At 38.4% G+C, this 13,414-nt stretch overlaps 1 protein-coding gene across 3 annotated transcripts in view; it reads left to right on the top strand.

The window, feature by feature from the left end:
- LOC145436402 (uncharacterized) overlaps nucleotides 1–13,414 on the top strand; it is a 493,503-nt gene that overhangs the window by 21,960 nt on the left and 458,129 nt on the right. For all 3 annotated transcript variants that reach the window (XM_080313759.1, XM_080313751.1, XM_080313767.1), the window contains exon 4: nucleotides 10,497–11,891. In XM_080313759.1, coding sequence (XP_080169885.1) covers nucleotides 10,497–11,891 — 1,395 coding nt within the window. The remainder of the gene's footprint in view (nucleotides 1–10,496; nucleotides 11,892–13,414) is intronic.

The following is a 13,414-nucleotide window of genomic DNA, read 5'->3' as shown; positions in this document are numbered from 1 at the left end:
GTCATTACCATAACAAAAGAATATTGTAGGTTGCTTGCTAAATGTATGCCGGAAATATTTGTAGAACGCTCACGACCAAAGAAATTGGAAATTTTCCCATTGTCATTCGTCAAAGTAAATGTCGTCACAATAATCAGTCACTAAAATACCTTACTTGTATGTGATTGAATCGCCGACAATTAACTCGGTAAATCAAACCCCTGAGAAATTTCACTCAGTCATTGGATAGGAAACAGCGGCACTTAATCGGTGTGAGTCGTTTTTTCTAAATACTAATCATATCTGTCCACCCAAGAACAATTTTCACTCACTTGGGTAACGAAACCAGTGTCCAATATCAATACAAGATATTTTCGTCACACAAAAATAATCAACTTTACTCGATATTCCCGTACTACGAAACTGTACAATGGTTTCATATTTTTTGTGTGACATGGAATTAATACCGATCGAAGTAACCGTATTGGAAATAACTTTTAAACAAACACACTCTACGTGGTTAACATTCTCGTCGATTCTATTGTGATTAATGTATACTTCATGTGATCTGGATTCATTTCGATATGGCTAAACATTCAACCTCGACGGATACGAATTGTCACACACTCAAGTAATATCATACCAAATAGTTATTTACAAGACACAGAAAATTTGTTTGGGTCGTTTCGATTTTATTACTGGAGATACTCATCACTTCGCTTAATACAATCTAGATTTAAACTCCATCGAACCTTTGGTGTCTATCGTTTGCTGGATACGAATTATGTTAGTCTAAGAGTACACAATTTTCACTATCTTGGGTTATGAACTCAGTGTGTTAGCGATCATTCAATATTTTGTAGTATCAACTAGCTACCTCGTAGGATACGAATGATCATCCTCACAACTCTTACAAAAGTACGAAGGATATTTACATCACACAAAGTAATCGACTTTACTCGATATCCTCACACTACGAAACTGAATGATTGGTTTGACTCTACAAACTGTTCTGATGTCACAAGAACTTTTTCATACGAATGGTTACGTATCTAAATATTCAAATAATCCAACACACGACTATAGTACTTACAGAAATATCATAGTTCTTGTAACAAAGTTGTATAAGTATAATGTTTATCGTAAGTCCTACATAGCCATGATATCCGTCCGAGTTTGACTTTTAGAAAACATTATACCGACTTCGCGACATCTTTCAAAATTAAAACCATGGTGACTGCTTCAGAGACCTACCAATGATATTGTAGTAATACAGTTACTTCCACAAAAGAGTATGTATTCGACTTACTTACCACAAATCTAACGCACAAAACAATTTACTTTACTAGCGAGAAGCGCCGAGCCTCACATCCAAACAACTAGAAAGTTGAACTATATTAAAAAACGTCGCTAACCTTTGTGCACCAGCTGTAAATCACACAAGCAACATGTTTCAAGATTCTGGTTATTGAAAAACGTTAAAGTGTTTCTCCTGCACCAAGTCGTTATGTTGACGAAAGCGTATATTGTAATACCATGATCGATTTTCATTCGTTGGTCACAAACTGTCACTACTCTAAATAATTATTTTTCACTCAAACACAAAAGCATACTTGTCACCAATCGTTTTCATCAAGCACGAGTTCAAGAAGCTTACTTACTACGACATGAATTGTTATTTTTATGTTGTGTAAATAGGTAATAATTTATTTTAGTAACACTACATCAACATCATCGAGTTGTGCGAATAGATTTACATGTGGTTTTAATCGAAGTACACAGCACGAACTAACTGTAGACTCCTCTCTGTTGTACAGCTACTCGGTAATCGAAATGCATTAACATGTAAACAACGATCTTGTTTCGTCACACCAAAAATATGTTCACTGTCGCGATACTCCGCACAAGACGTGCATAGCCTTTTCACACTCGTAATAGTACACCAACGTCAAGCGATAACGTTTAACAAGACCAACGACACTGAAGCCAAGCCGTTTACCTATGTAAAATTACCACTTTCACTTGCCAGTCCATCGTTTACCTGACTAAACATATTATTTTTCTTTGGAGATCTGACGTTTACCCAGAGTAAGAAACCATTTTCACTTGTAAATATTTTTTTCCTCGGCTAACAAACCTTTTTTTCACTTGGAAATATATTTTTTCTCTGGTTAACAAACCTTTTTTCACTTGGAAATATATTTTTTCTCTGGTTAGCAAACCTTTTTCCCTGAGCAACACGCCATTTTGACTTGGTGGTCGTCGTTTACCCGAGTAAAAATATCATTTTCTTTTGGAGATCCGGCGTTTACCCAGTGTAACAATACATTTTCACTTGGAAAAACACTTTTGCCTAGAGTAACTAATCATTTCTCCTGGGTAACAAACCCTTTTCGTCTGGAAAACTATCATTTGCCTGAGTACCAATACAGTTTTCACTTGGAAATCTATCTTTCACCTGGGTAACAATACCATTTTCGTTTTGAAAACTGACAACCACACCGGTCAATTTGATATTTTTGTATATTGTTACAACGGACAGTGACAAAAATACACCAACAACGACTCCGATACATTTGTGTAATCGCATATTCACTTGTTCTGGTGCATCCCGTCAAAACCCTCAGTTACCCACATGTAATGCGCTATACATCGATGTGAATGTTTTGGAAAATTGGACAATAGGCTTCGATAGTTCTGTGATGTCCGGATTCGTGCTTTGGATTTTCCAGAGTCAAAATGTCTGAATAAAACACCTCCTTGACGATGGTTGGTATGTGGATAACGGTGTTCGGAAAACGGTTGGATTTATGTCACCCATCGCGATAACAACTCCAGGTCGAATTTTCCTCCCGCATGTTTACTATATTGTGTCTTTATTGGTCAATGTATGTCTCGACATTCAGTTTGAAATCGGAAACCCTGATAAAGTATGTAACCGGATCCGGATATCAACTGTGAATCGATAAACCAATGGACAATATTCAAAGTAAACATGTTACACCCTGTGTTTCCACGAAAAAATACCATCCAGACATACGTCGCGCTTGTTTTCCCACACCAGTATACGCGCAAATGGAGGTGTGTGACATTGCATGCAATGTGTTGGTATACAAACATCGATCCACAGACATTATCATAGCCGGTGGTTTTGATGTAGATCGAATGTCACCCGATAACAATACCAATAAGCCACATTGCAATGACTCTGAGTCCGCGCTATTACATCGATATTTCGACACCGTTCACTATGCAATGACTCTGAGTCCGCGCTATTACATCGATATTTCGACACCGTTCACTATGCAATGACTCTGAGTCCGCGCTATTACATCGATATTTCGACACCGTTCACTGATTTATTCGATGGTTTTATCGCGTTGTAACATTACAAGATAGTCATGACCCTATCTCCAGACAGACCACCCAGATCGGTCAATATCCAGCGTGTTGTCGACACCGAAGTTTGACCAATGCGAACTATCGAAGTACGGTGCTCGAAATGATTGCGATCAGTCTTTCACTAAATCACGGGATGTCGCTACTCCCACATAACGACTCCAGATAAATATCGTGAACAGTGATTCTGAAAATCTCGGACTGATACTGTGATCCAATAAGGTGTGTTTCTGTGGAATCTGCAATCGTACACCACAATAGAACACTACCTCGTGATTTCACACGCAATCATAAAACACATCATCATAAGGGTCCAGTTCGTCCGGCGACATTTCGAAACGGTCATCGCCACAAGAGATCGGTATCATTTTGAAACGCCATCGTCACAAGGCTATTGACGTCGATTCAGTTGGTCATGTCAATCTGTTTCACAATCTGCCGTTTTTCAAGTCCCAGCACCATAGTGTTACGACACAGGCAAGAAGCGTCAGTGGAAATAATAAAACACAGAAGGCACACTTTGGTGTTATTTGACATGGCATTTACACCCGACGAACATTACATTCGAGCGATACATTAGAATGACGGTTGTATTATTGACATCGAAGGAAAAGAAATGTATCGATTTATCGGTTTCGTACATATCCAACAAAAACTAAGGTATATGATTGTGCATGGTTCGCATATTCGACTGTGATCACAATATTGATATATGTTGTACAGTTCACTTTCACCGTCGTGTGAATACCCATGTTACGGTTCCATGTTTGTGTGTCTGTATGTCATGCTTCAGATTGACTCAGAGTCATTGCAATGTGGCTTATTGGTATTGTTATCGGGTGACATTCGATCTACATCAAAACCACCGGCTATGATAATGTCTGTGGATCGATGTTTGTATACCAACACATTGCATGCAATGTCACACACCTCCATTTGCGCGTATACTGGTGTGGGAAAACAAGCGCGACGTATGTCTGGATGGTATTTTTTCGTGGAAACACAGGGTGTAACATGTTTACTTTGAATATTGTCCATTGGTTTATCGATTCACAGTTGATATCCGGATCCGGTTACATACTTTATCAGGGTTTCCGATTTCAAACTGAATGTCGAGACATACATTGACCAATAAAGACACAATATAGTAAACATGCGGGAGGAAAATTCGACCTGGAGTTGTTATCGCGATGGGTGACATAAATCCAACCGTTTTCCGAACACCGTTATCCACATACCAACCATCGTCAAGGAGGTGTTTTATTCAGACATTTTGACTCTGGAAAATCCAAAGCACGAATCCGGACATCACAGAACTATCGAAGCCTATTGTCCAATTTTCCAAAACATTCACATCGATGTATAGCGCATTACATGTGGGTAACTGAGGGTTTTGACGGGATGCACCAGAACAAGTGAATATGCGATTACACAAATGTATCGGAGTCGTTGTTGGTGTATTTTTGTCACTGTCCGTTGTAACAATATACAAAAATATCAAATTGACCGGTGTGGTTGTCAGTTTTCAAAACGAAAATGGTATTGTTACCCAGGTGAAAGATAGATTTCCAAGTGAAAACTGTATTGGTACTCAGGCAAATGATAGTTTTCCAGACGAAAAGGGTTTGTTACCCAGGAGAAATGATTAGTTACTCTAGGCAAAAGTGTTTTTCCAAGTGAAAATGTATTGTTACACTGGGTAAACGCCGGATCTCCAAAAGAAAATGATATTTTTACTCGGGTAAACGACGACCACCAAGTCAAAATGGCGTGTTGCTCAGGGAAAAAGGTTTGCTAACCAGAGAAAAAATATATTTCCAAGTGAAAAAAGGTTTGTTAACCAGAGAAAAAATATATTTCCAAGTGAAAAAAAGGTTTGTTAGCCGAGGAAAAAAATATTTACAAGTGAAAATGGTTTCTTACTCTGGGTAAACGTCAGATCTCCAAAGAAAAATAATATGTTTAGTCAGGTAAACGATGGACTGGCAAGTGAAAGTGGTAATTTTACATAGGTAAACGGCTTGGCTTCAGTGTCGTTGGTCTTGTTAAACGTTATCGCTTGACGTTGGTGTACTATTACGAGTGTGAAAAGGCTATGCACGTCTTGTGCGGAGTATCGCGACAGTGAACATATTTTTGGTGTGACGAAACAAGATCGTTGTTTACATGTTAATGCATTTCGATTACCGAGTAGCTGTACAACAGAGAGGAGTCTACAGTTAGTTCGTGCTGTGTACTTCGATTAAAACCACATGTAAATCTATTCGCACAACTCGATGATGTTGATGTAGTGTTACTAAAATAAATTATTACCTATTTACACAACATAAAAATAACAATTCATGTCGTAGTAAGTAAGCTTCTTGAACTCGTGCTTGATGAAAACGATTGGTGACAAGTATGCTTTTGTGTTTGAGTGAAAAATAATTATTTAGAGTAGTGACAGTTTGTGACCAACGAATGAAAATCGATCATGGTATTACAATATACGCTTTCGTCAACATAACGACTTGGTGCAGGAGAAACACTTTAACGTTTTTCAATAACCAGAATCTTGAAACATGTTGCTTGTGTGATTTACAGCTGGTGCACAAAGGTTAGCGACGTTTTTTAATATAGTTCAACTTTCTAGTTGTTTGGATGTGAGGCTCGGCGCTTCTCGCTAGTAAAGTAAATTGTTTTGTGCGTTAGATTTGTGGTAAGTAAGTCGAATACATACTCTTTTGTGGAAGTAACTGTATTACTACAATATCATTGGTAGGTCTCTGAAGCAGTCACCATGGTTTTAATTTTGAAAGATGTCGCGAAGTCGGTATAATGTTTTCTAAAAGTCAAACTCGGACGGATATCATGGCTATGTAGGACTTACGATAAACATTATACTTATACAACTTTGTTACAAGAACTATGATATTTCTGTAAGTACTATAGTCGTGTGTTGGATTATTTGAATATTTAGATACGTAACCATTCGTATGAAAAAGTTCTTGTGACATCAGAACAGTTTGTAGAGTCAAACCAATCATTCAGTTTCGTAGTGTGAGGATATCGAGTAAAGTCGATTACTTTGTGTGATGTAAATATCCTTCGTACTTTTGTAAGAGTTGTGAGGATGATCATTCGTATCCTACGAGGTAGCTAGTTGATACTACAAAATATTGAATGATCGCTAACACACTGAGTTCATAACCCAAGATAGTGAAAATTGTGTACTCTTAGACTAACATAATTCGTATCCAGCAAACGATAGACACCAAAGGTTCGATGGAGTTTAAATCTAGATTGTATTAAGCGAAGTGATGAGTATCTCCAGTAATAAAATCGAAACGACCCAAACAAATTTTCTGTGTCTTGTAAATAACTATTTGGTATGATATTACTTGAGTGTGTGACAATTCGTATCCGTCGAGGTTGAATGTTTAGCCATATCGAAATGAATCCAGATCACATGAAGTATACATTAATCACAATAGAATCGACGAGAATGTTAACCACGTAGAGTGTGTTTGTTTAAAAGTTATTTCCAATACGGTTACTTCGATCGGTATTAATTCCATGTCACACAAAAAATATGAAACCATTGTACAGTTTCGTAGTACGGGAATATCGAGTAAAGTTGATTATTTTTGTGTGACGAAAATATCTTGTATTGATATTGGACACTGGTTTCGTTACCCAAGTGAGTGAAAATTGTTCTTGGGTGGACAGATATGATTAGTATTTAGAAAAAACGACTCACACCGATTAAGTGCCGCTGTTTCCTATCCAATGACTGAGTGAAATTTCTCAGGGGTTTGATTTACCGAGTTAATTGTCGGCGATTCAATCACATACAAGTAAGGTATTTTAGTGACTGATTATTGTGACGACATTTACTTTGACGAATGACAATGGGAAAATTTCCAATTTCTTTGGTCGTGAGCGTTCTACAAATATTTCCGGCATACATTTAGCAAGCAACCTACAATATTCTTTTGTTATGGTAATGACTTTCGCAAGTTTGGTTTTATGATTACAATTACTTATTCAAATGATAATTTATGATCACTAACAACAATAGAAAAACATTTCGTAGATTTCAGTGTAGCGCCTATTGCGATTTTGTTAATGCTATGAGTTTTGTGTATTACTCAAGTCTAGTCGAATAGGATGCATCCAGTAAAGATATTCCAAATTGCATATGTGTTGATCAAAGTCTTGAAGTGTAAATCTGTAGACTTCACAACGTCTTAGAGAGTGCGAACGGAATTATGTATTGATCGCACGCTTCAAACGGTACTCGATACCCAAAGTGATATTTTCACACTCTGTAAGTTGTGTATGTTTCAATGCGCTGTCACAACTCCGACAACAAATTGTATCAATTGCTGGATTCAATAGTAACGACATGAAATTGTAATATACTGACTCTATACGTAGTCGTTTCAATTAGCCGTCACGAATTTGACCAATAAAGCATTTTGCATCGGGTGTTCAATGTTTGGATAACGAAATTGTTGTGCCATCTTTAGTGTTGGTTACTGGAAACAACTACATTTGTAAAAATATTTTCTGATATCCGTAATACGTAAAGTGATTTGTACAAACACGGAATATCTTTCAAATCAAAAACATTTCAGACACGCATAGTTTTACAAATCAATATGTTAATAACAATGTTTCTGAAAAGTTTGTTGCAGTCATAACATTTACCACAATGCAGATCTAATTAACGCAAATAATTTAATATTCAAGTGAATAAAAAAGATGCGTTGGGATATGAATACAACCGGGTTTGTTATGGATTTTAGGTTTTAGTGATTGTATGGATTCGTGTATGTTTGGTTGTTTTTCGTATTGATACTGTTTGAGTTGGTCGGTTAACGGATTTACTTGACAATGTTTTCGTGGTTGATTCTTTGAATATGGTAAGATGGTAAGATGTCGAGACGTAATACTATTTCGTTAGCTCAATTACAACAAAACATAACCAGCATTCAAATAATCCGTAAGCTACGAGTGGATTTAAAACTTGATGCTGTTTTGTGGTTAACTCAAGTCAGTGGTCATATTTGTGTTGATTTCAGGAATGATCATGACGAGTTGGTCGGGTAAATTAGTGGTAGTGACTATGACCGTACAGAGTTGCTGACATTCAAACATCTTTTACGCTGTAATATACGTATTTTATTGTGATAAATTATTTATCAGTTATTGTTCAGACATTCAAATCTCGTATACTCAAAATATAATATGTTTATGTCAAGTCATTCATGTGTCGATTAGTAAATAGCTTACTTTGTCTTCAGAATAGTAACGACCTTTACAATTGAATAAAAAAGACCGATCATACGAATACATCCAGGATGAATTAATTCAAATTTGTGAGTTGCAGTGATATAATCAAGTAAGTGAAAACTGGATTTTGAACACTTGTTAATGTTGTAAATAATTCTTTTGAGTATGGTAAGATGTTAAAATGTCGCTTTGACAAACGAAAAGTCGGATCGCGAATAGAGTTGCAATGTTCCATTACTTGTTTCAAATCAATGTGCGTATAATATCAATATGGGACTGTGGGAAAGTTGATAGTCATGTTTGTCAATCCTATTTCAATTCACACTACGCCAAAGTCAAAATATTTCGTTTCGGATTATCTCAATTTACCTATAGAACATCTCGCGATTGGATTCCGACACCGTACTATAACTAGATCGCTATGTCTCATGCATTATCGCGTCACCGACGTAGGATTTTACAATTATTTCACACCTTTTTTGAATAAGCGTCAACTTCACAGAGGTTGGGGCAGAAATAAGTGAAAATTTGTCGGTATTCGAATCACCGTCTACGCCGGCTCTGTTATTCGTTACTTATTAAATTTTACCAGTGAAATCCGGTTCTGTGACAAACTAAGTACCAAAATAGTATCTTGTGAGTGATTGGGATGTATGTAACAGCAAGTCGCGAAAGATGGTTATGTCCGAGACAATATCTTGTCAGCGATCGCGGGGTTTGCAACCTAATTCACACCTTTTTGAAGTGTTAGTTTGTGAACGCGGCTATTGTTGGTATCAGCGTCTACGCCGGTTATGTGACAAACTTATTACCAAAATATTACTTGTGCGTGATTCCTATCTTTGTAACATCAAACCACGAGAGATGACTATTCTGATGTGCTATCTTGTGAGTGGTCGTAGGAAATATTTCACACCTTTTTGGAGTGTTAGTATGTGAACGCGGTTATTGTTGGTATTCGAATCGTCGTCTACACCGCTCTGTGGTAAACTAAATAGCAAAACATTACCATGCGACTGATTCGAAAATCGCGCTATCGCGGTGAAGTCACGACTGTGAACAGCAGACTATTCTGTAGGTGCGAAACAGCGGTATACAAGGTGCGAATAACCCGATCTGAAAGTCGGCGTGCTATTCAGGTTACGTAGGAATCAATAGGCACAGCGCGAAAAGACTTGAGTTAGAACACGATACAATAGCCGCATGCCACCACCGCCATAAGAATAACGTTATATCATTGTCGTACTTACCGTAAACGCTGGGATTAACTCGAATCGGTCATATTTAATAATTTGTAATATACACATTAACTAAGAATCAATCACGTGACTATTTACTATTCCTGATACTTCTTCAACACAGCGCAAGAGTTGACTATACCCGAAAGGGCGATTCACGGCCGCACCCATAAGACGCAATAGCCGCTTGCCACCACCGCCATAAGACAAAAGAGCCGCATGCCGCCCCCGCCATAAGACAAAAGAGCCGCATGCCACCACCGCCATAAGACAAAAGAACCGCATGCCACCCCGGATTTCCCAGCCGCTTGCGACCCCCGCCATAAGAAATAAGAGCCGCTTGCCACCGCACCCATAAGACGCAATAGCCGCATGCGACCGCACCCATAAGAAATAAGAGCCGCATGCCACCACGAGTTTCCCAGCCGCATGCGACCGCACCCATAAGCCACAATGGCGAATCGCGAGCGATCTATACTACTACTTGCGTTCATCTGCAGTCAAATTTCCGTGTGAGAACGATAGCTCGACAAACTGTATCTATATGAAGATTTCAAGTTTTCTTTATCTTTCATACCTATAATTTCCATATTTTATTTCCAGATATCAGTAACGAAAAGTTGTTACAAATTTGCAACGAAAATACCATAAATGTTACGGCCATTGATATCCTTGATGACTTCCGACATGAAAAGCTTCAGCAACCTGACTTTCAAGTTTACCCGCAGATGCGTCAAGTTGACGTTGATGATTATTACAAAGGTCGCTATGGCCATAATCAGCTGACACAGGAAGTTGGATTTCTGCGTAAGGACACACTTAGAGCGAAAGATATCGGGATCGTGGACGTAGTGGCATCCATGTGGCAAAAGAAAAAATCAGGCTTATCAGGAATTGTTGGTATAACCGCTATTGTGGCATCTGCTGGATCGGGAAAATCCACGCTTACACGCAGAATAGCTCGACGAGCTCTTGGCGCATCCACCAACATTGAGCATGTTGAAGATCTGTACTCTAACGGTAAAACAATGGTCCATTATATTGAGTTGAAGGACGTCGAAGTGAAGGGCGATATTAAACCATCTAAATTTTTATTTGGAGGGCTCTTCGAAAATGAATTTGAAGAGGATCATGCATTTAAATGGCTGGATAAACATCAATCCGATGCACTCCTAATATTCGACGGACTTGATCAAGCAAGGTGGGATTTTGAGAAAACTCCACGCAAAATGAAAAAGCACGAAAAAGCAAGCTGCGGGACAATCATGTACAACATTTTATCCCGGAATATCCTACGTCGCGTAAATGTCTACATAGCTTCGCGCGAGTTCAAGGTTTCAGAGTTACCGGCGATGGCGCGACCGGAAACCATCATCACGCTGAATGGCCTTACGTATGATGACGCGCATAGGCTATTTGCATTTTTACTCAAAGAGAATGGTGAGGAGCTCTGGCAGAAAATTGAGACTATGTCACCAAGATTGCTCAATTTAATCTCTGTGCCCGTTTTTCTGGTTCTAACGGCAGTTGTGATGGGCAGGGATCCAGATAAACCTCCTCCAACAACGGTGACAGAATTATACACCAGGATCATATCATCCCTACAAAGCGTCGAAAACATTCGAAATCGGGAACAAATCTTATCGATCGTCAACAAACTGAAGTCATTGGCATTTCGAGGCATGAGAGAAGGACGGGTCGTGTTTAAAGAGGCGGACTTGAAGGAATTTGGAATTTCGGCAGATGAAGTCCAAGATTTGATGACTAAAGTCCCGGGGAACAACTTACTAAGCCGACATTTGATGGAAGGAAATTTCACATTGTTTTTCTGTCATCAAAGCCTTCAAGAATATCTGGCAGCGATTTTCATAGCAGAAATGAATCTCAACGAGTTCTCTCGCTTCGATGAAGAACATCTCCATGAAGAACGATGGTCCGTTGTGCGACGATTCGTGGCAGGCGTCGTCTTCTCCAAATCACAAAACGATCTTTACAAAGGTCAGATATATTATGTTTAATTTAGTTTGTTAATGTGCATTTTTATCCACTTGCGTGCAGAAATTGAGGGGTCACCATCTGGAAATGTGTGGGGACCATCCGTAATGTCATTTTTGTTCAAGTTTTCGGGATTTCTTCCGATTTAAAAAATGTCATCGTGATATCAATAAATCTGCAATGTAGGCCTACTCACATTACCATGGAAAAATCTACAGCGTGTTGCACTAAAAGAAATGTTATGTATTTGGTAATTATTCAATATTGCCCCGTTCACTCCGATATTGAATTTATAAGGCAGATTTAATTCAGGTCGATTTATATCAGGTATTCACCCTTGATATTCGATTTAATTCCTCCGCGCTGACTTTATATATTTTTGCGGCTGTTTCATTTTCTGGGGAGTTGTATGAATATGGCTTATTATTTATTAATCATGTGCATTGTACATAAACCGGACATAGTTTTTCGCACCCAGAAATCACTCCAGATATCATCAATGATACTAATGCTACATAGGCTAGTGTTATGGATAATTCAGACTTGACTCAACATTTGCACTGATCGAAATTGATTACCTGAGGGATTCGATTCTGGATCGCGCATTTGGCGTCTAGTCGAATATTCGAGTATCACACATTATTGAAATAACAACTGTATCATTGACCTAGAAAAATTAGAAAATGTACACTTTTTGCAACCACAAAAATATAATGCCTGTCCTACATCCAACTCCGACTAGGACTTCACTCGGTGGTGATTTGAAAATGACTCGACCTGACTCGATTAAAAACTGTGAAAGTGAGACTGACTTGTGACTGAGAACCTTCTGACCTGTAACCCCGCACCTGCCCTACTCAACATATCTGGAAACAGGTTAATGGCGATTCTGGCGACCCATTTCTGCCAGTGAGATTGAACTATTTGAACTATGGGATGGTGTCTCCGAACTGCGAATTATTGAGTTTATTCGATATGTTCCATTATATTAATTGATATGGTCCTCATTCATCCCATGTTCTTTTATTGTTTTATAATTAGTAAAATCATGATTTTATTTATTGCTTCGATTAGAAGAGAATTTAAGCAGAGGCGAAAGGATTTTTACCAGAACCCTAACCATAAAGTCACTATGTCGGATTCGTATATTAGGCCTATACTACAGTTTTGTGGGGATCATGAACGTTAACGTGACGTCAGACGAAAGAACAGAGAGACAATAAATTCTAGCTGGAAGAAAGTGGCGCGGAACGCAAAAAAGAATTCCAGTTTATGATTTGTGAGGTTCGTGTTCGCGTTCGCGTTCTATATGTGAACCTCTAAAATTTAGAGGTTCACGTTCACAAACGAACCTTGATAGGCCCCGGTTGTGCACTGTGAACCTTTTTGATATATTACAATTTTCACGTCATTATGACATCCTTGGTCACAATTTATTGCATTTCAACTGCGGGTCAGTCTATACATCGCGCTGGCAGCAGGAAAATCAACAGTGCACAAGCATGCACCTTGACAATCTTAATAAT

The sequence above is a fragment of the Botryllus schlosseri genome, chromosome 1 (genome assembly GCF_051294905.1).
Source record: "Botryllus schlosseri isolate E-star chromosome 1, Bs_hap1, whole genome shotgun sequence".
NCBI lineage: Eukaryota > Metazoa > Chordata > Ascidiacea > Stolidobranchia > Styelidae > Botryllus > Botryllus schlosseri.
The sequence above is the reverse complement of the archived record's forward strand: the minus strand, read 5'-3'. Positions and strand labels throughout refer to the sequence as shown.